A 27,510-nucleotide genomic window follows, 5' to 3' on the forward strand; every position below is an offset into this window, starting at 1 on the left:
GGAATTTGGTAATTTTGAATTTTGCTGATATTAGTAATTTTCAGTAATAAAAGTCAGTGTTGGTGCAGTAACAGGGGTGCGGTGAGACACACAGAGCCTAGCATCTCCGCACTTCTATAGCCCCCTTTTCTTTAGTTCGGGGATTTCTGGTGGCCACCAAAGCGGTTTCACTCATTTGCGCATTGTGCTCGGATGATATGCGCATGCACGCTGGTGACTGGGCTGGTGGTCCCATTTGCAAAGTGTACCTGTTGGCAGCGGTTACTCTTCATTGATTACTGACCGGTCCACAAAGCTGGAGCTATATCCCCAAACTCCCTTTTTTTTTCTGGGGGAAAGGAACTGAAATAGTTGTTAGCATGGGATGCTAGTGACAGCTGAAGGCCTAAATATATTCTTTTATTTTTTTTTTTATCGTTTTATATAGCACCATCATATTCCATAGCGCTGTACAATGGGTAAACAGGGCATAACAAGCAGGAAATACACAGACATATTTAGCCCGGCACTGCCGTAAGCCTGGCCGGGGGCCACACTCCCAGGCTGGGAAGGGCCTGCTATGGAGGCTATGTCAGCCAGGAAAAGTCCTCCATGGTGCAGATGGGCCAGTTGGGGACAGTTGTAACGGCCCCATTGAGTAGTGGGGGGATAAGCACCTGGTTGGACGCCAGAGTTCCTCAAGACCCGCCACCCTAGGTCGAGTAGAGTAAACCTCTCCGCACCGGGGTCGTGATTTTAAGCCGCCAATCAGATGCTTCTGTACCTTACGCATCATTAGCCGTCTGTCTATTTCTCCTAGAGTTGGCACTTTATCAATATATGGAATTATGAGGAATATCCGACTCCAATCTCGTCCTACATTTCTCGCTGACTTCTTGTCAAGGAATTTCACTACTGAACCGGTCAATAACTTTAATTGTATTCCGTCTTCGCCTTTACATTTTTTGTTAATTGCTGTATTGAAATGTAAATGATCTCCGTATAGTCTCGGTTCAATCACCTGTATTGTTCCCCACCCATTCATTCCACGTGAATGTATTGATGCAATTCACACTCGTCAAGGAAAATGTAAATTCCGGAGATCTTTGCATATTTGCAAATTGACCTGAAAAATTATAAAATTGGGTTTGATAGCACAGTGGGCAAACATGGCTGCCCACTCCTGTCCTGTGATTGGATGGTGGCTCGGCCGTCGAAGTGCAGCTTGACTTTCTATCCTCTGGAAATAATGTCCCTCCAATCTGAATCCAATTTATGGGTACCCACCTACTTATTGTGGGGCGACCTGCTCTATGTATCCTATATATGCTTCTTGTAACACTCGCTCATTATGTTTAAGTGGGAGTAAGGCGTTTCTCCTTTTCTCCTTTATTTTAGATGAATGATAAACGTACAATCCCTATTTTCCCTTTATGATCAAAAAAAGATAATTAAATGTGTATATGTGAGCACATTATCCCTCCTACTTATTCGTTATAAACTCATTGGTACTAAATCCCATCTAAATTCCCGGTGTAATCACTGAGGGGATCCCTTGTTGCAGAAGGGATGGTCGCTGGGTTGGCCCTTCACAATGCAGCGTGATAATGCTGAAAACGTTTAGCGAATTCACATTTTTCTCAACAAGGGGGCAATTTCAGAGACTTTTTGGTCATATGATAACTCCTGATTGAACACAGGTGATCCAATCAAGGGCAAGTCCTGCAAGGTTAAGGTCTTCCGTGAGGACCATCGGATCAGCTTCATGGGTAAATACAGGTTTACTATTCTTAAGGATTTCCGAGTGTACTCAAGACAACTAGAACCTCAAATTCACTGAAACGTGAGAAAGTTGGCATTAGCACAACTTCAGCGTGATAATAATTCTTGGCGATCTATACATTCTCTGGAGATTGCTACCGCAATTTGATCCATGCCAATACAGGCTTATCAAATGCTTGTGCACAATGTGGCAGAATGTATGACCCCCTACAACCTTATTTTGGTTTTCCGTTGGAAGAATTGGACTTTTCCCCATGAAGAGAAGTGACAGGGTATCCCAGACAGGGATGGCGGAAGGGGTTCCTCAAACACATATGGGTGAAGGAATGAGCTCCACTTGTAATGGAATGAAGTGCAGATGGCAAGAGAAAGAGTTACATGAGGACAACACACATCTTCAAACTGCAGGACAACTTTTTTTTTATTAAAAAAAAAAATCTTTTTATTAAATAAAATATAAATGAAAACATAAATTATATAAAATCTACAAATTTCTATACAGTTGTTGCCAATACAACAGCAGCGTTTGACAAAAGGGCTTCAATCCTTCAAGAGTCTGACAATCTGATTAAATTCATTTTATAAAAGAAGTCGCCGAGAACAATCAGCAGTGTCGGATTTTATAATCTGTTGGTTCTGTTGGTCTCTGTGGGCGTTAAAACCATATCCCGATAATACCATAAATATAGGTTTTATCATTTTTGTTTCGTTTTTCACAGGTCACTTTGGCTTAACCCACACATATACTTTGAAATGAATTGTCACATTTCTCTAACACCTTCTGAACACACAGATATTGTTTTACAAAATGCCTCCGGCAAACTCAAACGTCTTTGTCTTCCAATTTGGCAACCATCGTTGTAAGTGTCCCATCTCGCATTTGGCAGAAGTTTTTAACCCCCCTCTCCTTCTTAACCTAGCCAAGTCTGTCGCATAAAGCGTACAAAAACCTTTATATCAGTCTATTTACATTTGCTCGACGTGTTGTCGCTTGACAAACCCAGCTTTCAGTATCTTCCAGCATATAGAGCTTGCTGGGGCTGAAACTGGTGTAGGAACTGTGGTTGAATTGATTGTGTCTGGCTGGTGGCAGAGAATGAGTTGTAATATGGAGCCCTGTTGTAGAAAAGGCTACTGTCTTGGATATCTGCAGGTGGCTCAGACAGAGGACTTGGAGTGAAGCTGCTCAAACCGGTGGTGTTCCTCTGAGACAGTTCGTTCACCAAGCCCAAGGACATCTGACGGTTTGCCGAGCTGGAATCCAAGGAAGACATGCCATTGAAAAAATTGCTGAGGCAAGGTGTGTAAGTGACAGCTGGAGGAGATATGCTTTTTGCGTCAGGTGAGACAGCCTCGATTTCTGGAGAGGTTGATGTTACCATGGAGGTGCCGTCCTTATTCTTTCCGGTTCCTTGGTCTTCACCAAGCTTTGCGATTTTCGACGCGGGGGACTCTGACTTGCACTTTCTTTTCCGGCGGAAATTTCCGTTGTCAAACATCTTCTCGCAGTTAGAATCCAGTGTCCAGTAATTTCCCTTTCCTAATGAAGAAGAGACACGTTTTAGTGTGAGTAGAAGGTCAAAAAACGGATATTTGCACATAATCTAAATAAATCGATTTATTTTCCATGCAACATTACTTGTAGAATGTTAAAATAACGAGTATCCTTATATGTGCTAATAACACTTTATTATCATTCGCTATCTGTACTAAGATTGTTCTGGTAAAATGTATGCCCTAACAACCTCATTTTCTGAATTTTATCCCTATACAATACAATTTAAATAAACTTCCTCAAATAAAGCATATGTAAAATATGTTGATTTCTCGTAATATAACTGTTTTATCTGCTGCTTAAAAGGCAATTAGTAATGTTCTAAATGCAAAGTAACAATGTGAGAACTACATTGATTTAAAAGACATTTACCTGGATCATCGTCTTCTCTTGGAACCTTCTTGAAGCAATCGTTCAGGGAGAGATTGTGTCGAATTGAGTTCTGCCAGCCAGCTTTAGTCTTCTTGTAGAAAGGAAAGTTGTCCGCCACATACTGGTAGATCTGACTTAGAGTCAACTTCTTCTTGGGAGCGTTTTGAATGGCCATGGCAATAAGAGCTGAGTAGGAGTAAGGAGGTCTCACCAACTTGAGGAGTTCTTCCTGGGAAGCCATAGACAACCAACCTAGGTCTGTCCCTGGAAAACTTGATGAGCTGGCTAGAAACTGTCTTTGGGGTCCATAGGATGGTGGCATGTAAGAAGCAGGGCTATTTCCATGTAGATAACTGGTAGAATTGTTCACTCCCGGGGCACCCAGCCACAAGTAGGGATTGGTCGGGGGAGCGTAATCCCCTATGCCGCAGCTGGATGTCCTCTGTGCTGGATGGAGGTTCTGCTGGTGGTACATGCTGAAGTTATCAGAATACAGCGACATCTCCGGTGCTTCCTGGGCACTCTTTGGTTGAGGTTGGTGTAGGCTGGACGCAGCAGGTCTCTGAGGAGCTGGAAGGTGAACCGAATTCATATTCTTTAGCAGCACCTTCAAACTCCTATGTTCTTTTGGGAAAATATAACAAACACCTGAGCACGGGGCTTTTTATACCGTTCAAGTCCTACCTGGCTGGGGTCAGCAGTGGGCGGGTCTTACTGTCAGCAGCCAGTTAGCTTACTGAATGAAAATGCTAAGGTGTGCTCAGAATAGGGCTGATCATCATCACAGAGGCACCAGTGCAAATAATTGGACCTTTTCATTCATTGTTTTCTGCATCAGTCTGCAAATGCCGGCGTGTTTTTCTTTTCTTTTCTTATGGTGATTTTTTTTGTTGTTTGTTTCAAATAACAGTTAAACGTGACTACTGCCTTAACACATGCGCCAGCACACTTATATTCCCTCACATAACAATTTAACAAGCTATTTAAGAGGCATACTCTGTTTATATAATCATTTGAGCATGCCGTATAATATTTAAGCGGCTATAAAAATAATTTTATTAGCAAAATGTCATTAAATATATTTTTTCTTTATATCCCATCCTGACAAAATTCAAAAAATTTAAGAAGATTCAAAATTGTATTAGTGTTTTTTATTGGTATTTTTTGTAGCAAGCAGCCACCATTAAAAAAAAAAAACATTTTTTATATATATATTGTATGTTATTTAATGTTATTCGTTTTTTTTGGTGGGGGGGATCTAAATTGTATTAAATGGTTTTTAATAAAAACTAAAACATTTATTATCATGAAAAATAAATACAATTTTACTTTGTTCAAAAATGTTTTATTTACCTAGGAATTGCAAATTTTTTTCTTTCAATCTAATATTAATCTAGAAATGAATCAATGGATAAAAAAAAATAGGTTTTATTTCGAAAGACACACAAAATTTGCAAGAACAGAAAGATTGCTTTTGATAGTTGGAGCTTTTGAGATTTTGTGCGTTTTTTTTTTACTTACTAGATTTTTGCTCCTACTTTAAAAATATTTTTTTTTGTTATTCTTAGATTTTCAAAATAAAGTAATTTTTTTCTAATAAAGTTATTAACTATGCAAACTTTTCCACTTTATTTTGGGTTCCTTTATATAGCTTTATATTACCGTACATTAGACAAAGTTTATTTATTTTTTTTTGCTTAAAATTACATTTAAAATAATATTTTTTAAATACTTCAAGCTCATTGTATGTTTTTATTTTATTATTTATAGAGGGGGGATGCAACAGCTCAATAGCAGTTTTTACAGCATAGAATTGCAAAGTAAAGATAAAAAGTATAGTGGAATAGGAAAGTTCCGAGTGATAGTACATTTTTATGTTGGTTATTACAGGGCGAACTGGCACTTTAAGGCCAGTGGCCGCTTAATGACATAAGCGCGGCCAACGGATAAATATACGCAGTCACACGTTATATTTTTATGCTCAGGTAGTGCTGAGTGTATAGGGTGCCAACAGCCAAGGGCATCCAGAAGGCCAGACTAGGCTTGGGTTATTACCAAAAAGAGTCTTCACAAAAGTCACAGATGGGTTGGATTGTTGCATAAAATGGCCAATATATCAACATTTATTCTACCCACTAACCCCATATTACTTGGCTCGATCACACATTGACCTTGTTCTGCCATGATAACAATGGGGGCATTAGCCCATTCCTGCTGTGCAAAAAAAAACCCCATGGAATATTTGTGAATTTGTAAGGATCGGACCATTGTTAAGAATCAGAATTGCAAATCTTTCGACACTTCTTATCGCTCACGTCTTCTGAATAGTCGGTCAAAAGCAGAAAATATTTGCAAAAATGTTAGCATCACCTTTTACTGAATGGAACCTCAATAGAAAAGCCCCGCATTCATCATTTGAGATGCTCCACATTGAACAAGAAGGTTTTCCCACAAAATCTCTTATTTGATAAAAATAAATTGTTTTCATTTTTGGGTGGATAATTGTCATATTTCGAAAACAAGATGAGATATGAATTCCCCTCCTGCCTTTGTTTCTCATGACAATTAAATGTTCCCAGCAAAAATTATGAACAAGGCGGAATTTTATACGATGACATCATTATTTTGGAGAATCGGCGGTACAAAGAGTGATGTTTCTAACACAGTATTTTATTTCAAAAGTGTTAAGTTGAGCAGATTGGATGGAAAAAGCAACTTTTAAAACAAGTAACATCTAACGTAGACTGGAGAAATTGGCTTTTTCCTTGAGTGGCAGTAATTCCCATCATCAACAGAGACCAAAGAGTTGTAGACTTCTAGAAAGATCTGGGTGGGAGCTGTTACAGGGAACGTATAGCGTTTGGAAAATCTTTAGTATGGATGATACCTTTATTGGCTAACTGACGTATAATAGATTGCATTAAGGATTGTTTTTGTTATATTTGATTTGGTTCTTATGTTCCTGATGGACACCTCTATAGGTCATATTTAGAAAGCCCTACCTAGGGATATATTGGGGAGGAGGTGCACCATCTCAAGACCAGAGGAACATGTTGGCCGGACGCATTATAGAAACGTGAACTGAATTCTGTAACTGAGATGTCCGGTGACGGTCCCAGCTACTGAAAGGTCATAGTACGCTGGGGGAGGGGAGTACTAAAACGGTGTTGGCAGATGTTTACCTGGGACAGGAAAAAGATACACCTGATGAATAGATCAGTAGGTAGGACATGCAGGGCAGGTCAGGTACACTCAGTGACCACTTGTCACCCGTGAGAAGGGGTTCTTTCAAAAAAGAGGGTTCTGGTCTAAGCGGTCCCCCACGGACGCTATTACCAAATAACTCACAGACTGCACTCCAGAAAAAAAAAAAAAATTTTTGCTCATATATAGGAAAAAAAACAAAAATGAATACTATTATGTATTATCATCCTTATCCATATACATGATGCCTGAACCACACGGTGCTGATACTATTGTGCAGTGTGATACTGGGTGCAGTTTGATACATGATTGAAAAAGTTAGAAACCTGATTAAAACGACAAAGAAAGTAATATTTCCCACCCCGAGAGAGTGTATTGTGCTTTCCTTACTACGGATAACACTTGAGCGCGGTTCGCGTTTTGGCGTAGTGCTGGGCTTAGCATATTATGGCCATATAATGTGACTGAAATGGCACGTTGTGTTCACTAATCCAAGTTTAAGTCTAAAAGGCTAATTCATAGTTAGAAATCCTTTTCAATTATATTACGGCCAGAAATGTGTTTTATTTCCACGAAAAAAAACAGCTAAATGACCCCAAACTTTAGCTAAAAAAAGATAATTGAACCTTTACTCATTAAAGCCTATTAATCACCCTGTCCGTGGTAGTGATAGACGTGACGGGTAACGTATGTCTTACATTTCAGATTTTAACAGGGCCTCTAAGACCCCGACTCCCGCTATCCTAATACACATCAAACATGGCTGTAATCAAAATGTATCAGGAAGTAGGCAGATTATCCAAGTTCAAATCCCACTTCCATGGCGCTAGCGACGGCGCGTAATTACACCCTAGGCTGGGGATAAATATCATCCTTAGCTTTAAAGCTTTGAAGGTTTGTTGCAAAATAAAAAAAATGCGATACATATTTTAGAAAACGGCCCTATGTGTATCCGACGGGAGCAGCCATTTCTACTTCCTGTTCCTCGGGATCTGCGTGATTATCCCTTCCCGTTAAATTACAGCTTTCCTTTTGTTACTTTCTTACTGGAGAACTTTAAGATGAGAAATAATATTTATATTTTATACATATATATATATAATTTTAAGTTATTTTTATTTTTTTTTGTTTCGTTTTATTTTATAGACTGCACTTAAGGGCATAGTAAATAGAATTTGACGTCAGATCAGACCCATTCGGCCCATCTAGTCGTGCATTTTTCTTCGTGTTCGATTCAGGAGCCATATGCCTGTCCCATGCATGTTTACATTCCCTCACTGTATTACCCTCTACCACTTCTGCTGGGAGGCTGTTCCACTTATCCATCACCTTAAACGGGAATAAAAATACGCTGATACTTAACCTGTCCTTACACATTGATGCTTGGATACAAAATTGTAAAAAGACTCCTCACAAAAGCCCCTCAGCACAAAGTACACCCGAAATAAAGCAGCGATAATTAGCCATTGTTTTATTGGGGTATTTGGAAGCTGAGAAGTAGAAGGTTCCATTAAACGTTGAGCTGTCAGATTGACGAGCTACGCGTTGGCGGCGCTCAGAGGGTTAAGTGTTATCGCATGGCTGATAGCTGGTTAAATAACGAGATGATTGTTCTCCCAGATAAGTCCTTCTCACTGATTCCTTGATAAGGAGCTGTTATCGCCGGTCTGGGAATGGCCTCTGTAGTAAAGGCGAGCCTTGATGGATGGCAGTTTGATAATCAGCACCCAGACAGGTCCAGCGACTGCCCTTCCTGCACACGGCTATAGGCAACTTCTTAACACCCCGCGCCAGGACTGTCAATCACCACCAATTGGGACCGGGCAATTAATAATCTGCCGTGAGTCCTGACCCCTGCGTTAACCGTTTCATCGCCTGGGGGGTTGGTGGAATGCCGTGCCTCGTGACGTGTCACTGATCAGCACGGCACCCACCGCTAATTAATTCACATTAATATGTAAATAGGGATATACGCATATACATGTCAAGGGATTCCCATCAGCGGGGCTGACAATGCCCAAGGAATGCATTCCTTTACCAACGGAGGTGACTGGAATGGAAACGCTCCGATCGCACGTTAAATTAAGAAAATGCCGTTATATTATATATTACATTCTATGTGGAATAACAGAATTTCATTCCGTCCATCTAGTTTGTTCACACCTTAATCAGTCCTTGGTCTCATCTTATCCCATCCGTCTTTAAATTCCCTCACCGTATCTGCCTCTACCGCTTATGCTAGGAGGCTGTTCCACTTATCCACTACTCAAGTGCACCTCCGCTAATGTGAATAATAATTGCCTTGAGTAAATTAAAAATACATTAATTAAGCATTTAATCGCCACGTGCCAGCAAATTCTCTGAATCTTTTTGTGAATTGCTATGGTGAAAGTCCTTTAACTTACAATAAGCTACATAATAAAATGTTTCACCCCTCCCCGCCACCGTCCAGCGGGGCCGATAAACCCCGGAACAAAAACTAAATTGGCTTATATAAGAAAATGATCTATGTTTAAGATCACGATATATTTTGCCTGGTTGAAGGACAGCGGGTGTTTGTGGGTTAATCCACATAATCAATTCACTTGTAACCCACATGACCACAAGGTCCTCAGTCTTGTACCCTCCAAGTTATTTACCCCAGCCCGTCCCCCCCCATTAATGTCACTACTGTCCCCTTGACGAATTCCGCCCATAACATTAACACATTATCGCCTGGTCCTGCCCTGTTTCTTCTGTTCCCCAGCTCTGCTAATCACACCTCATTCATTTTTATTGTGTGTAAACATGATAGTACGGTGTGCATGTGGAAGGCCTGACGCACCGGCAGGGGGGTTGCCCTAAGTTGTTTTAGGCTTGATAGAGTTGGGTGACATTGTAACGCCATAATCACACATGGGTTACAGAGTTCAGACATGGCTGCCCCTAGCCTTGTGACATCATGGATAGGGTAGAATGGCACACGGCTCACCAAACTTACATCATACCCAGGAATTATCAGGGTGAAGGGGCCGATTTTTAGGGTCACACAGCTTGGACTCCTTCTCATGCTACGCGGCTGAGATCATATCATATCAAACCTTAATCAGTCATTGGTCTCATCTTAGATTCAGGAGCCGTATGCCTATTCCACGCATTTATAAAGTCCATCACTATTTTAGCCTCTACCACTTCTGCTGGGAGGCTGTTCCACTTATCTACCATCCCTTTACAGCATTTTTATTTTGTCTGCAGGTTGTACCATGTAAGCTGGAAGTCTGGTGATTACGTTTGTGTTCCGTGGCTAGAACCTCAAAGACGTAAGACACCGTCACCATGAAAATGAGACCCCGTCATTATTCATAGATGTCATTAATACGGTGTGACCCTGGGGCTATTTTTGAAAATGCACCCTTCTATTCTGTCGCCCGGACACTGGAGACTAACTGGCTGCACTTATTCTTATTTACTAAAGACGAGGGGGGGGCACAATCGGAGGCCCTATCAATACAAGCCTTTGGAGTCATTTATATATAAACAACATGTTATTTAAAACAATCAAGAAATTCAAAGTGTCGGAGCCTCCCTTTCAACCTGCCCCCTCCACTCCATCATGGTTCGCAGGTGGGGGGTACTTGTTATCATTGTTGTTTGGGTGGGAAGTTTTGAAACCCTTTACATGCTCCCCTGTTGTGTTACTTTTGCATTTCAGTGGCAAGGAGAGAGTTAAGGAATAATGCATAAAGGGCGTTTACCAGGTTCTGGTCTTAACCTTTTAAATGCTGGCGTGTCTGGAATGTGTTCCCCGCTTCTATTTATTATTATTGTTATTAGTAGTAGTAGCAGTAGTACGATTGTTATTATTATTAGTATTACCGGTATTATTATTGTTATTATTAGTAATAGTAGTAGTAGCAGTAGTAATATTGTTAGTAGTAGTAGTAATATTTTTGTTATTATTAGTAGCAGCAGTAGTAGTATTGTTATTGGTAGTAGTATTGTTTTTATTATTTTTATTATTAGCAGTAGTGGTATTGTTGTTAGTAGTAGTAGTAGTAGCAGTAGTAGTATTGTTAGTAGTAGTAGTAGTATTGTTAGTAGTAGTAGTATTGTTTTTATTGTTAGTAGTAGTAGTATTGTTATTATTATTAGTAGTAGTAGTAGTAGTGGTAGTAGTGGTATTGTTTTTATTGTTGTTATTATTATTATTATTATTAGTAGTAGTGCTAGTAGAAGCAGTAGTATTGTTAGTAGTAGTAATATTTTGTTATTATCATTAGTAGTAGTAGCAGTATTGTTTTTATTATTATTAATATTATTATTATTAGTAGTATTGTTATTATTAGTAGTAGTTGTAATATTTTTGTTATTATTAGTAGTAGTATTGTTTTTATTGTTATTATTATTGGTAGTAGTAGTCATATTGTTTTTATTGTTAGTATTATTATTATTATAATTATTATTATTATTGTTAGTAGTAGTATTGTTTTTATTGTTAGTATTATTATTAGTATTATTATTATTGTTATTATTATTATTACCATTATCTTTTAGTTATATAGCGCTTCTTACAGTCCATACATTCAAAGTCTGACAGAATTTACAGACTAAGACGACCCATACATTAGGTAAAGGGGGCTCGGCTCACAAGCTTACAATGTATAACAAAGAGTTAAGAACATATAGGTAATAAAATGTACGAAAATAGAAGAGCGCACAACCTAAAAAGCATAAAAGGCACAAAAATTCAGATTCCCAGGTTGCTGCTAGAATTATAATAGAATTGCTTTATATGTATCTGTACCGCAATGCCCTTTTTATGCAGAGATTGTTCTGATTTTTAACTTCAAGCCTTTGTCGCCTTTGAGAGTCGAGAAGTCATCTGGTGGGGAGTCATTAACTAACGACTCCAGGCATTTTTGGAAGGCGCATTAAGAGCACTTAGCTGCAAGTGTTCCATTACCAAGATTCCCCCCCAAAAAATGCTTCTCCCTTCCTGGATTAGGAAGTGCGGTGGGGCATGACCGTTGGTAATCTGCCCTCCAACAAATATGGATTCATATCAGCATACAGTTTGTGCCTTTAATCCTTTACTTTAGGGGAACCTACGCTATTAGTGCTCATTAGGAGGATATCGGACGCTGTCAAAAACCCCGCTGGTGGCTCAAAATATACAATTAAGAAACAAACCCAATTAAAAGAAGCATCATACTGTTATTTTATTGTGTAGATATACATAGGGAGTCAGAAAGGGACCCCGTAAACTATTTTGCCCCAGGGCCCCCTGGTTGTTCTTAATCCATTCCTGGACACCAGGCTATCATACATTCAAGCAGGTATAACATTAACTTAACTGCCCTGGGTTCACTTGAAGACTAAAGACGTACTTAGAGGTTACTGTCTTCTTATTCTCAACTGTTTTTGCATGATCTGTGTCCTCCTTCCCTCCTTAATATTTAAAAAATGTTTCCTTCCACGTACTATTACCCAGTAGGCACAGGAACCATGGCAAATCTAGAAGGTCATCTACACATTGGGGGGCTTGGAAGGGATGCCCAAGAGAACATGTCTCTGGCACCCCAGGTCTGCATGAAACCACAGAAGGTGCCACTTGATTCTACGGCATGACCTTTAGTAAGGATATAGGACATAGACTGTGTCAGCACGGAAAGAAGATATTATCTACTAGAAGCACAGGCGTCCCTGCTACCCAACAACAGTCCCCGATAAAGAATCCGCATTTAATTTGCATTAAATATTAAGTCACCTCATCCTCAGGGACCTTTTGCACATGGAACTTGCGTCAGCTCTACATCTTTTTCTATGTTGGACTCATGAAAGGGATAACCTTTAACAAAAACACTCTATTTTCCCTTGGACTGTTTTATTCATTTTTATTATTAAATATTTCAATGGCAACCATCAATGGCAACCATCCCATGCAAGAAAATGAGTTAATTATTTTAATTAAATATAATTATTAATGGCATGTAATGAGATCTGTCCCCGTATATTATCTGCCCAGTTAGTGTGATCCAGTGCTTGTTGTGTCAGGAGTATGACATCACACCTTGGCTACTTTAGTAATCACACCTTAAAAGGAAGTTACTAAATTCCCAGCAAATGCCAATTCATTTTAAACTCAAGTCCTTCTACACATGTTATTCTCAGCATACATGTTAGTTAAATAACACGTCATCGGTCCCACTAACACAGCTAATAGACTCCAAATGTGTCGCTTATAAGCGTTTCTTATCAGGGGATCACCCTTTTCAACTGATAGAATTAACATATCATTATTTAACGGACCCAACCTGTGATAACATCTAATGGGACCTGCTGCCACCGCTGTCTGGTGATCTTACGACCATTTACTGTAAACAAATAAAAAAAGGTAAAGATCAGCGAGTTTCCCTTTCTGAGCGTTCCATATATATTTATGGCACTTGAGTTCCGGATGCATATATGTCACCGTTCCTGGAAAACACACACATTTGTTGAATATAGCCAAAAATAAGTTAATTTTCAGGCCTATAGTCACGAAGTAGACAGAAGTTCCTCAGATCTCTGTGACCTACAGAATCCCTACCGTCAAAAAGGCTTAACCAGCTCAAGTCGAACCCAAAATCTGGGGTATAATTTTTATAGCATAAAAACTATTCTTTAATCTTATCATTTTTTTTTAGGGAATATCTAATTGCCATGTGACACAAAGCAGACTGTTACCATAGCAACAGAAAACATGTCTTAAATTCTTCTGTGTTTTTTTTTTTTTTTTTTTTTTAAACAACAGATCCGCTGAGGTCTATTTGCTTAACACGTCTGTCTATAACCTGATCCTATGGCAGGATCACAACTGGTGCCCTTTAACCTCCCGGTGATAAGGAGTATGGTGTGAAAAAACTTTGTTAAGGAGTCCAGAAGTTTTTTTTTTCTAGAAAAAACACCCCTACTGTCAGCGGAATTCGCTTACAAAAAATTTGAACGGATATTTATAAATTGGGCAAAGGCAGGATTTATAAATTGTTTCCTCTCTGATATGTGTTATTCTTGATATCATGTAACTAATCTACTTGGGGTATAGTTCTGTGGATAAATAGTATTCATCTATAACGTTATCGTTCATATCGCTCAGATCTGATGCTTTTGCTCAATTCATGATATTTTTTTTAAGAGAAAACAATTGGTCTGTTCAATATGTCGGTCTTTGCTTGTAGTCCCACTGATTCACCTACAGATGGCGCCATTTGCTAATTCCATCAGACATTGGGCGACATTACAGCAAAGTTCTTTCTCAAGACCTGGGAAGTTAAAAATAGAATGTGTTCTGTCTGATAAACCATTAAGTATGTTTCTAAAGTTAATTTCTTACACGTACGGTCTCTCCAGGGACAATCATACCCCCATTGTGGTGTGTTATAATGTATGCAGGTTTAAGTAAAGTTATGCTGCTATTAGACTACTTTGTAGATGCCAGCTTTGGAGATTTCTCATCTACTGCCTATAATCTATAATAATAATAATAATTATTATTATTATTATTATCATTATTATCTTTTATTATTATTATTATATTTTATTTATATAGCGCCAACAATTTATCTATACACATTTTCACAAGATTTTTACTAAAAGGAAGTAGGTTGACAAAAACTCCTATACAACTTTGAATGTCACATTTAAACATGTCTAGTAAACATGTGAAGGACCACCCTTAAAAGTAAGCACACGTACCGTATGGATTGTTTGTATTTTGGAAGCTCTTACTGTGATGCTCATAACTTTGAACCCTCTGGGATTTGGATGAATGTGCAGATTCTCTGGATAACCCAGTCTAGAGCTGACTCCATAGTCTAATCTAATTTAATAATATCAGAGTATGTCAATAGATGCTTTCCTTACTGGTGTATCACAGCAAAATCCCTGCTTGAATGAAGGTGACTCGATGCAGAAGACCTTCCCCTCTTAACAAATCCTTGTTTTCATGTGGACCTCTTGGTTGCCACGATTTGCAAGCACTGCAGTAGAATTCTTGTCACAGGCTGTTAAAGAGTTAATATTCGAAGAGACTGCTCGTTTTTATGTATATTTTCTATATATATATATATATTCTCTGTGGCATTAAACCGGAGTGAATGTTTCGGATGGATCTGGAGAGAGACCTGCACTAGGTCTACATTCTGTGCTAATGATATTGGATATTGTTTCATATGGGATATTCTGCAATAGACTATTAACACTGTAATTACTGTAGCTGCAAACAGCAGTCTGCAGGTAAAGGCACGGTGTGTTGTGTCATAGGAACCCACAATGGGAATCTCATTACACAATTACAATTGGCATTGTTAACTAACGGCATTGTTTGCTTCAACGGACTAGTTAGCCAAATATTTGTCCATTAACAGTTCTTAACACTTCCACTGTTTGAACGTCAGCAGTTCTTAAACCATTTTCTGCCATTTTCCCAAGGTATGCTAAAATAAAGAAATAATGTAATCATGTATACAGTGTATACACTGCCGTTCAAAAGTTTGGGGTCGCTTAGAAACATCCTTGTTGTTGAAAGAAAAGCCAATTCTGCCCATTAAGATAACATGAAATGGGTCAGAAATCCAGCACAGACGGGGTTAATGTTGTAAGTGACTACTGTAGCTGTAAACAGCTGATTTTTAATGGAATATCTTTATAGGGGTACAGAGGCCCTTTATCACTCCCATCACTCCTGTGTTCCAATGGCCCTTTATCACTCCCATCACTCCTGTGTTCCAATGGCCCTTTATCACTCCCATCACTCCTGTGTTCCAATGGCCCTTTATCACTCCCATCACTCCCGTGTTCCAATGGCACGTTGTGTTCGCTAACCACAGTTAAAAGTTTAACCCCTTAAGGACAATGGGTGGTCCCTAAACCCATTGAAAAACAATGCATTTTGGGCCCGTACATGTACTTTGTCATTAAGGCGTTAAAAGGTTAATAGGTTGTTAGAAAACCCTTTTCCAATTATGTAACAGCGAGAAATGTCTTTGTTTTCAATGAAAACAGCTTAGTGACCCCAAACATTTGAATGTATGTGTATGTATATTTATACTTATATCTATATGTAAAGATAAAACTAGCATTGCATTGCATATCATCAAGATAGAATAATATTACTTTTATTCTTTCTCTAATAAAGAAAAACACAATAAGGAGCAAGATAGAAAAAACTAACCATTAACTTGTAATATGAATCCATCGGGTTGCGTGAGCTTTCCTTGAGCCAAGAGCGGGATAGGAAAGTTTTTTTGTAACGTATCTTTTCTATGTTGGCATAGGGGCTGGCCCTGTGCTGAGGAGATGTCCTTCACAAAATCACGTGACTTCAGAATATCTCTAATAACACAGCTTACTACAGTGAGCTTCACAAAAAATCGTCTTTCCTTAACACCACCGGCAACTAAACGGCAGCCTGGGATCGGTTAATATGTTATTTGCTGCTATGTTCTTCCGTGAATACACAAGGAACTGTTTCATGAAGTCGCGAGTTTATTGTAGAGATCGAATCCATGTGTCATAAACACACCTCACCAACTAATACAACTTACCTTGTGTATTGTGTAATCTATTGGGGTCGTCAATGTTAATGTAACACGGAAGTTTTGATTTTTAGTCTTTAAGGGCTTAGTCTTTCACGTTCCTAAACCCCCAGTAGGAATCTCAAGGACCAGGCTAACAATCATTGATGAACCCCTGCTCTGTGAATTCTATATTCTGTATTAGTTGCGTTTCAAAATGAATTTGTATTTCTCTAGGAACTATTAAAAAGGTCTAAGACTGTTAAAAAAGTAGCTGTGTTTCGATTACCGTATAGATACCATACCTGATCCGTGGCGTATAGAAAATCACAGACAAAGCATATCACGTTTAAGGGGTTGTTTTCAGCAGTGCTACGAGTTGACGCCTGCGTATTCGAAGGGTTAATGCAATTAATAATCCAACCTTTTAGAACACTTAATATAAATCTATAACATCATCATGTAAGCTTTCAGCGATAGACAAGTGATAATGTGTAAAAATATTTATCACGAATATGAAATAGGTATTAGCACTTCGTACACAATCGGCGCTTTTCATGCATTTTTGGTTAATTATTGATAATAACCAAATCTGGATCTGTTTTATAGGAACCACGTTAATCTACAGTTCTAAAGTATAAAAATGAGTTGGCTTTTATTCTTTACACGGTGGGCCGGGGGGTATTTAAAAAAAATCTGTAAATGTTAGTGTGGCCGAGTTTAATGTTTGAACACGATTTAAAAGCGCAACTGGTTTCATGTTAACATTTTGGATAGGACTCCAGTTCTGTAGCAAGGATTTGAGATAAGAAGGTGGTTTATCAAACTGAAAATATATCAAAAAGTATAATAAATATATATATTTTATTATAATAAAATATATATAATATTATAATATAATAAAATATATCAAAAATGTATATCATGACCTAACTGCTACAAAGTCTAACTAAAATTCTGGCGAGATATAAAGAAATGATTGAATGAAATCAAAACCCTAAAAATAAAAATATTATATAATATGGAATTGTTTTATTTTAAAGTTACATTTATACATTTAAATAAAATTATATATATATTAGTGTTATTATTATATTATTATTATTATTAACATGCTTTTTTATTATTTTCAATTGAAGTGCTTTTCTTTCATACTGATAATGTACAGTAATTAATAAATATATCCTATCACTTATAACATTTTTTAACTGACATTCATTCTACACCCTACATTTTTTGAGTCTATAATATGTATTAATCATTTTAATAACCCATTCAGCCAAAATAACACAAAAAGGAACTCACGCCACCGCATATAACAAAACTGTGTGTTTAAGAAAGTATTTGGTGCGTCATTGTACAACATTTAGACTATAAAATGTAGGATCAGACTGTTTTTATCACCGTGACATAACTTAAGAGCTCTTTAAAAAGTTGGTTTTACCCCCAAAAGGCTTCTAATGCTTTTTGCGTGAAAATGACATTTCAAAGGTATGAAAATAAAGGAAGATTATAATGTAATATCCTCATTTGATTTATATTTGTTAGCTACTCTTACAATTATTATAAGAATTGCATGTTTTTTTTTTGTCTTTTATATATTTTGTGATTCAATTTGACCTACATAAATTGAAAAAAAAACCAATATATATATATATATATATATATATATATATATATATATATATACAAAATAACCTGATATTGTTAAGCACATTTTTTTTATTAAACATGGTGATTTAAATATTTCCATGACAAACCATGCTGCACAGTAGAAAAATAATGTCAATTTAAAGCCTGTTATAGAAAGTCAAAATTATAATTTATGCAAAATGTATAAAAGCAAAAAAAAGTGTCTAAAATGAAAATGGAAAAATTGCTGATACACCAACATTTTTGTATTGAAGAATTCTTGAAATCAGAGCCTATGGTAAATAATATATTTATATATATAAAAAAGTTCAGCGTTGTACAATAAAAGGAGCTTATCAAAAGATAAACATAAAATACAAAAGTAAAATTTTCTGTTTATTAAGAAATGTATTAACATTAAACCAATAAAATGTGATTATAAATAGAGAAAAGTATATTAGCAGATAATATCAATAGGAAAGTATTTTTATAAAGCTTAAAATAAAAATATAAGTTATTGGTACATTATTTTTTATTTAAAAAAAAAAAATTGATCCATTCAATCCTTGTGGGGTAATTCATGTGTTTTCACAGACAAATTATTTTAATGGCTACAAAGATTAAAATCTAAAATTTTAATTATTTGGAACACTACCCTTGGACACAATTTAATGAGGAAAAACAAAAAAAGAACAAATTCTTTTTTGGCCATGTATGTTTTTTTTTAGCAAAAAAATCTAAATAAATTATAGAAAATTTTAATCTTTGAGTTTTCCAAACTTGCCTTTAAAATCAGTAGACAAATGCTTATATTTTTAATTCCAAATTATGTCCGAGTCAGCAAGTTTAAAAAAAAAAAAAAAAAAAAAAAAAAAAGTAAAAAATCTTGCCTGCAGTTGCAGACAGATCAGTAGAACAATGAATGAAAAAGACAGATTGCTGTGCCTGGTGCCTCTTTGGTGATCGGCCCTTCACTTTGTACACCCCTGTCTTTCAACTGAGGCATCCAACTGGCTGCTGAGAATGAAACAACTTCTCAAAACCCACCCATTACTTGCCCCAGGCAGGGAGGATCACTAAACTTGGGAGGTATAAAGACAGGGCTTCCAGCACATTAGGCACCTGTTGCTAAAAGCACCTTAAATCTTAAAGGTGCTGCAAAAGATTATGAACTCCGTTCATCTTTCAGCTCATCAGAGATCTACGACGTCCAGCCTACACCAGCCTCACCCAAAAAGTGCTCAGGAGGCACCAGAAATGGCCGTGTATTGTGAGAACTTTAGCATGTATCACCAGCAGAACATCCACTCCTCACAGAGGACAGCTAACTATGGGATAGGGGATTACGCTCCCCCGACTAATCCCTATTTATGGCTCGGTGGGCCTGGAGTGAATAATTCGTCCGGTTATCTACATGGAAGCAATCCTGCCTCTTACATGCCACCAACCTATGGATCACAAAGACAGTTTCTTCCCGGCTCTTCGAGTTTTGGTGGAACAGACTTGGGTTGGCTGTCAATCGCTTCCCAGGAAGAACTGCTCAAGTTGGTGAGACCGCCGTACTCTTATTCCGCTCTCATTGCCATGGCCATTCAAAATGCCCCGGAGAAGAAGCTGACGCTAAGCCAAATATACCAGTATGTAGCTGACAACTTTCCTTTCTACAAAAAGAGTAAAGCGGGCTGGCAGAACTCGATTCGGCACAACCTGTCTTTGAATGACTGTTTCAAGAAGGTTCCGAGAGATGAAGACGATCCAGGTGAGGAGCATTGTTTTGTAATTTATTGAACAAAACAGTGCGTTTAATCATGTAAATTCTAAGTGGCTACTACATGTTGTAAAGCAGTTCATTCAAGCTATAACTGACCCAGAACTCAGAGCCCTGTTGTACATAAAAAGTAAGTTCATCGGAGGGACCTGCTGGTCATCCAGGTTCTAAAGGGAGAGAGAGAGAATGTAAGCAAGAATGTAAATTATAGCACTTCTTCTAAATATTGATTATTAATCCCAAAGTTTTACAAAGTCAGCAATGTAACTATTAACAGAATTCAGAATTTGTTTAAAAAATTGCAGAAAATGGTTTGTGATTTTTGGTATGTGGTTGATCTATATATATATATATATATAATAAACACTTAATTGGAGTAATTATTAAAATATATATAATAAACACTTAATTGAAGTAATTATTAAAATATATATAATAAACACTTAATTGAAGTCATTATTAAAATATATATAATAAACACTTAATTATTAAAATAACTGAGTTCCCAGAAAACTCTGGCATTTTTTTGGTTTGTTGTTTATTGTTTATTACCCTAATTATTACAAAATAACCAATGTGATAGAGGATGACTTATGGCTCATAAATTATAAGTCTGTCTTTGCCAAAGTAATAGGTAATATTCAGGTTTATTACTTCTGTAAGTACTTGAACTCCCATATAAATACAGGTAGAAAGGGAAAAGATGCCAATGTGAACATTTGGTACCTGAGCTCATTATTGGAGCTCTTTTTCATTTTTTTTTTTTCATTTTTATATTTTATTTTTATTCTGCCTTAACAGGAAAAGGGAACTACTGGACGCTGGATCCCAACTGCGAGAAGATGTTCGACAACGGCAATTTCCGCAGGAAGAGAAAGCGCAGATCGGAATCCAACGTCGCCGACGCTGTAGCGGGTAAAGGTGAAGACGTTCGTCCATCCTTAGGGGGAAAAGGTGCGGAGAGTCCATCCATAATGGCACCATCGTCGCCCGAAATGGAAGTAGGTTCCGATGACCGGAAAAGTACGTCTCCCCCGGGGATCACGTCCACGCCCTGCCTGAACAACTTCTTTAGCAATATGACCTCCTTGGACACAAGCTCGGCAAACAGACAGATGTCTTTGGGGTTGGTGAATGAACTGACACAGAGAAACATCACTGGTTTGGGCACTTTCCCCTCAGGCTCTCTAACAGAACCATCTGTGGACATGCAGGACAACAGTCTGCACCTCAACAGGGCCTCTTATTACAACTCGTTCCCCACCACCAACAACCAGGCCAACCAATTCAACGGCCATTTTTACAACACCTTCAGCGTCAACAGCCTTATATACAGCAGGGATGGAAGTGAAGTCTAGTTCCAAGGGGCATTTCCTTTCCAGGCGCCATTTTGGACCCTACTGTTGGGAATGCTCGATAGGTCACAATGAGTTGTTTCTTCATTTCGACTATGAACTGAACATAGGAGGAACATGGATTATGGACTACTATTTGCCTAATTGCTGTGTGAAAATGTACCATTCACAACAGCGTCTACGTACAACATGTGCAAAAAAAGACTGATATACGCATATTACATTTACGTGACTTCAGAGTTTACAAAGATGACATATAAAATATTTTTACATATACTGTATATAGATTAAGACTTTAAAAATGGTACGATTATAGGCGTGGAATAAAATGTCTTGTAAATATTATTGTATACATGTTTGAGTCTGGAAACAACTTTTTTTTCACTTTTTTTTTATTTATATACAAATTGCAAAATGTGGTATTTTGGATTTAACTAGGAAATTTAAACGATTTATGCAATAAATTTTTTAAAATGTATTTCAGATTTTTTTCTACTCTTCTATTTCCAATAATCAAAATTTCATTCATTAAAAAAAATAAGAAAATTTATATGATATTAAGGAAAAAAAAAAAACATTCCCACTATTATACGGAAGGATGCGCTGAAAGATCATGATATGTAGAATTTAAAAGAGTAATTTTGGATTTGTCAAGCCTTAAATCATACATACAAGGGCTTATAGTAAGAACAGTGTTTGGATAAAACAAAAATTAGTTCATAAAAAAAAATAGTTATAAGAAAATGTTATAGATTCTATGAAAACCACCTTATAACACTCCTATTTATTTTAAGCTTTTTTTATTTAATCCTAAAATGTAATTTCTTTTTATTAATTCTTTAAATTGTTTTTGCAAAGTTTTACTGAACGTCCAAATAGAATCATATTGGGTGATCTATAAAGGTATCACCTGTGCGCAATAAGGAACATATTATAATAATAATAATAATAATAATAATAATAATAATAATATAAGTAAAATTGACAGCTTTTATACATTTACAGCCATAACTGTCACTCTATGGTTAAGTTTGCCGCAAAATTGGCATAAAACATTTTTTTGCTCCTGTGATCCCTTCATAAATCAAAATAAAATCTTGTTTTTTTTGTTTTAACTCTTCATAGCAATAGTTTATTCCAAAGACAATGAATAGGAAACATTTTTTTTTAATAGTTGTGCATTTTTTTTATGGATCCGAATGGGAATGCTTAGTGATCGTAGCTAATGAACAGCAGATTTTTAACCCTGTGATAGCTGGACACATTTTATTTTGGTTTTCATATGATTCAGCGATCTGTTGTTATTATTCAATTTTATTGGAAAATGGCTGTCAGCAGGTCTGGCGCTGCCCATTGGCTACGCCTGCGCTAAATACAGTTTGACACATTGCAGCCTTAAGTGCGTCATGTTGGGGCCAAACTCAGTGTGACTTTAGATTAATCAGCTAAGCTCGGAAGTGATTGCAGTTAATGAAGAGGAAAGTCGGTTCCATACCTGGGAGCCGTCTAAATAGGCTGACCCCGAGGGTCTTTCAAAATTAACGCTTTATAGCCTGTAACAAATATTCTACTTCGGTCGTTCACTAATGGTGACAACCCAATGGCTCGAATAACAGCACTTGTAAGAATCGTACCTTTTCGGATGTAGATATTCTCACCTAAAGGTTTCATCTGTGCTTAAGCAGGGGTTAAATATTGTGTAGGAATGAAGTAAAAAAAAGGTTTATTATTTTCAGAGCTGAAAGAAAGCTATGAATAGCACTGATGCACAGTTTTAGTCAAATAAATGCAATTAGCACAGAAACATAGACCTTGACGGTAGATAAAAACGATTCGGCCCATCTAGTTTGCCTATTTACCTGACTGGGCCCATAATAGGTCCAGGACAGCCATACTCCTATTAAATTCCCTCACTGTATTATCATGTCGCTTCTGCTGGGAGGCTGTTCCACTTATCTACCACCTCTGACCCCCTAGTATGAGATTATGATCTCTTGTTCTAAAATGTCTCATCCTGAAGAAAGCTCCTGAAATGAACTTCCCTTCTTTTCTACTAAAGAGTTTCAAGCTAGACAGTGTTATCGGTAAAAGTTCCCCAAATTACAACAAATTAATGTCTTTCAGGGCTGCACACAATTGGCGCATTACAATACAATACATGGTTAACCCTTTGCATTCAGCGGACAGCTTAGATGGTGATAATAAGGCAGTATTTAAACCTGTGGTGCTCAGCCTGGCTATATGGGAATATATCTTATGGTGTCTCTGTTTAGCTCCCACAATGCTATATTGAGCTGTTTTGATACTTCGGGGACCAGAGCCGCCAGTGCAGTGAGCGGTCGCCGACCGGTGACTCTTACAAGAAGGACCCTTTAAACACTAAATGCTTCGATTCACGTCATACCTATGATTGGTAAATAAGACCTAAACGCACATCTATCAGCCTTTCATAGACTAATTAGGTGCAATGCCTCAAAGGGTTTAACTTATCACGCACCCCTACTAATGTCTCATTTTAACCCTTTCAGTCGTAGACCAATGAATTGCGTACATAAATGGTTAACAGACTAACTCCTGAAATATCTTTGTTCTAAATGATCGTCTATGTCTCTCGAGTTCCACAGAGCTTACTAAACAGGGTGCGACTGGAACCATTCGGTAAAGTCGGCTGCTGATGCTCACGCAGTAGGTCAGGAGTCAAGGAAATGTAGCCAGGGTGTTGATGAGCTGCTGTAGTCTTTTTATATTTACCTATTATTATTATTTTTATAGGCCGGGGTCCACCAATATTATGCAATTAATCTTCAGATTATTAATACTACATTCTTCTTTTTATGTATACTGTATGTGTATGTATATATATATATATATATATATATATACACATAATAAATTGATGAATATATTAAAAACAAGCTATTGTTCCATAAAGAAATCTTCTCATATGTTTATAACAGAATTTTTTCATATATATATATATATCATTATTAATATAATTGGTGGATGATAATCACACTTCCATTTCAAACATCTGTTACATTGCCAGATCTTGCCTATTCTTGCAGCGAGTACAGCATGCCGTGGAGTGTTTGGCCTCTACTTTAATAAAAAAAAAGGATATACAAATAAATATCAATCGCTAGAGAGCATCAATATAACATATATAATATATATATATATATAATTTCTATCTATCTATCTATCTATCTATCTACACTCTGTACATTTATTATCCTAACAGTTAAAACTGGGATACAAAATCTACTACCTAAGAAAAAATACATTTGTGGGGGGGCATGCTTTTGTTGTGTAGTATACATCACTTTCAGAAGCTTATCAGATTATTTATTTAAACATTTAAGTAAAATAATTATGGAACAAATATGTACCTTTTGACCAGCTTCTAGATATACTGAGAAAATAATTATAAATAAATAATAGTTCTTTAGACACGAACCCTGCAACTGTGTACATCTTTCAAAAAATCACCAGACCGAGGTGTTAAAAAACATAGAATTTGACAGCAGATAAGAACAATTCTGCCCATCTAGTCTGCCTGTTGTGTAAAGACTCAGACCCTAATCAGTCGTTGGTCACGTCTTAGATTCTGGATAACCATATGTCTACCCCATGCATGTTCAAATTCCCTCACTGTATGACTCTCTACCACCTCTGCTGGGAGGCTGTACCACTTATCTACCACCTTCTAGTATCTAGTGGTCTTCTCCTGCCTTCTTCCACCTTCTCGGTTGTAGCATCACTAAAATAATTAGCACATAAAAAAAAATTAAATAATAATAATAATTAGCACATTATAATGCAAATACCATACTTTCCAACGATGACGATCCAGAAGCTGTTAATACGGCAGCTGAGTGGGATTTAAAGGACAAGAGGAGAAAGCATTTATCTACTCGCAAAGAAAACATGGTGGAAAGACCTCGGTTTCGTGGCATGGATCTGGGGGGTGATGGATGCGTAAGACTTAAATGTACTCCGTTTGCTTCTGTTGTTGATTTTTTTTGTATGGGGTCAAATAAAAAGGATTAACTTGACCAAAAGTGCTTTGAGGGATCTGTGGTGTTTGAGAGTAGAGTTAGAAGACAGGAAAGATTAAGTGGAGGAGATTAGTGGTCAGTGGAAAAGATGGAAGAGATTACTTAGCTAAACTGCTACAATTATACGTTAACCCTTTAACCGCCATGGATCCGAGTGAAGCATTTAGTATTAAGGGTTACAATAAAGTTGACCTCCCGCATCGCTCTCATTCCAACTCAAATATTTGAGTCCTGGGTTTGAACGTATTTGAATATGTTGTCTTAGAACAAACAAAGAGATAAGGACACGAACGATAAGCAAAAATGTAAAAAGAAAACGAAAAGTGGAGAACGTATATTTCTGTCCAAACTGTTGTCTTTTTTGACCTACAAACAGTTGAACACTTAAGTCTACGTTTAAAGGTAAACAGGGTAAAATAAATCACAACGCGTTGACTCAATCATTAAAGGTCTCTTTTAGACTGATTCCTCTGCTCTGTGAATTAATAAAAGGGACGTTATTAACCCTTTTTACGTTAATATATTTATGGTGGTGGGAAGAACAACCTCATATCAAAAAATGTGAACAATGCCCTGTCCTTGGGGTGAAAATACCACAAAGGATTAAATCATTGGTGTGAAACCTATTCCTTGAGGGTATTTGGTGGAATGACCAATAAATATATAACCATAATGAACGAAGAATAATCTGAATATAAACTTGCTAACATACATTTACAGATCATTTGTTTTAACTATTATTCGATATCACTGATGCTGTAGGTGATGTATTAAGGCATTCAGTAGAATAATTGTTATATTTAACTTTAAATGCGTGAAACATAGTTTTAGACTTAAGAAGGTTTTTGGGGCACACGCCAAGGGACAAGTATAAATAGTATCAAAATGTATAAATCGAGGACAGGAGTCTTATGGAACAGTCAACTTAAAGTAGAACATTTGGTCACCCAAGTGGAATTGTGTTATCTGTCGTCCATTAGTGCTTGGTGTCCAAAAGGTGAAGAAAAACATCATGGGAACTCTTGCCAGGGAGGCTCCGGGGAGAATCGCCTCTTCTCTGGGTCTTCTGGTTGACACCCGAATCCTCAGGGTTGCAGGAGCAGGGTCCTGACACAACCCACTCCATGTCCATTTTCCCCTGGTTAGGACCACCCAACAAATATCAGTGGGAACGCTCACCGACGTCAGCGGGACCACCCACTGACATCAGCAGGACCACCCACTGACATCAGCGGGACCACCCACTGACATCAGCAGGACCACGCACTGACATCAGCGGGACCACGCACTGACGTCAGTGGGTAGTGCTGGACAGGTCCTACAAGGGTGGGCTCCAGGTAGCCGGACCCCAAAAGTTCCCAGGTATGATCATGATAGGTCCCTTGTTTAACACGGGATCTTCTTAAATTGACAGTAATCTCTTCTTTCTGTATGCTTTTTTTTACATTCGCTGCTGTCATAAATAAGACTTTTTTCCATGTTTGTGTCCTCACAAGTTATACGTGACATGGTTGCTAAATTATAATTGTAACATTTTGAAAGATTCACCTGTAATGTTTTCCATTACTTTATATATATATATATTCAACCCCAAGTCTTTTTTTTTATTATTTAGGTCTCAAAAAAAAACATAGACCGACTCTGGTATAGAAGTATGAAAGTTTTTTTTTTGTCTTTTTTTTCCTGTTTCAGAGTAATAATTGTCACTGAGGGAAGAAAAAAAGATCCACTTTACCATCTCAAAAGTTCTCACAGTTACAGCATGTGAAGGGGAATATCCTTAATAGTAAAGGCTGAGTGGACGTAGTTCCAAAACTCGATGGCCAAACATGAGCAGGACACGGCCAAGTGGTGAGCTGGTGCCACTTAATGATTATTAGGAATTGGGTCTAACTATGTTCCATGATTGAATATTTAGCTTCCTAACTCATCAGCCACAATTTGGGGTTTAGTAAAGATGTTCTAAAGCTAAAAATAAGTACCATAGAACGTCTAGTTCTTCTTCGAGATGGTCAACTTTTGAAGGACCTCGGCCAACTACAGTCTAGAGAACCTCAGATTTCCATCCTTGTACCTGGATACTCCAGCAAAATTATAGAAGTTCATAATTAACTTAATCATCAGCGTAATTACAATAATAATAATAATAATTAATAATTCTGTGAAAAATATTTGATTAAAACAGTCTCACAAACCCCAACAATGTTTATCAAACCAACCCTTTAACTCACTAGCTTCCCAATGATATATTAGCAGTAAAAGTACCTCATCA

General features: G+C 37.3%; 2 protein-coding genes across 2 annotated transcripts; one reads left to right on the forward strand and one right to left on the reverse strand.

Annotated features, from left to right (window-relative positions):
• Positions 1 to 2,768: 2,768 nt before the first annotated feature.
• LOC128480151 (forkhead box protein I1c-like) lies at positions 2,769 to 4,280 on the reverse strand. The gene is made up of 2 exons (XM_053458308.1): positions 3,689 to 4,280; positions 2,769 to 3,301 (listed from the first exon to the last, which is right to left on the reverse strand). The coding sequence occupies exons 1-2, from the start codon at positions 4,278 to 4,280 to the stop codon at positions 2,769 to 2,771; spliced, it is 1,125 nt and encodes a 374-aa protein (XP_053314283.1).
• A 14,944-nt stretch (positions 4,281 to 19,224) lies between these two features.
• On the forward strand, positions 19,225 to 21,618 carry LOC128481733 (forkhead box protein I1c-like). The gene is made up of 2 exons (XM_053458425.1): positions 19,225 to 19,816; positions 20,627 to 21,618. Exons 1-2 carry the CDS (start codon positions 19,225 to 19,227, stop codon positions 21,181 to 21,183), a joined length of 1,149 nt encoding a protein of 382 aa, XP_053314400.1. The 3' UTR covers positions 21,184 to 21,618.
• Positions 21,619 to 27,510: the final 5,892 nt, after the last annotated feature.

Source organism: Spea bombifrons, chromosome 1 (assembly GCF_027358695.1).
Source record: "Spea bombifrons isolate aSpeBom1 chromosome 1, aSpeBom1.2.pri, whole genome shotgun sequence".
In the NCBI taxonomy this organism is placed as follows: domain Eukaryota; kingdom Metazoa; phylum Chordata; class Amphibia; order Anura; family Pelobatidae; genus Spea; species Spea bombifrons.

Bases quoted from the DNA above. Each gene is read 5' to 3' on its own strand.
- LOC128480151 (XM_053458308.1), bottom strand. From the start codon at position 4,280: ATGAATTCGGTTCACCTTCCAGCTCCTCAGAGACCTGCTGCGTCCAGC. The intron at 3,302-3,688 runs GTAAATGTCTTT...CTTCTTCATTAG, and splicing joins AAGAGAAGACGATGATCCAG to GAAAGGGAAATTACTGGACA.
- LOC128481733 (XM_053458425.1), top strand. From the start codon at position 19,225: ATGAACTCCGTTCATCTTTCAGCTCATCAGAGATCTACGACGTCCAGC. The intron at 19,817-20,626 runs GTGAGGAGCATT...CTGCCTTAACAG, and splicing joins GAGAGATGAAGACGATCCAG to GAAAAGGGAACTACTGGACG.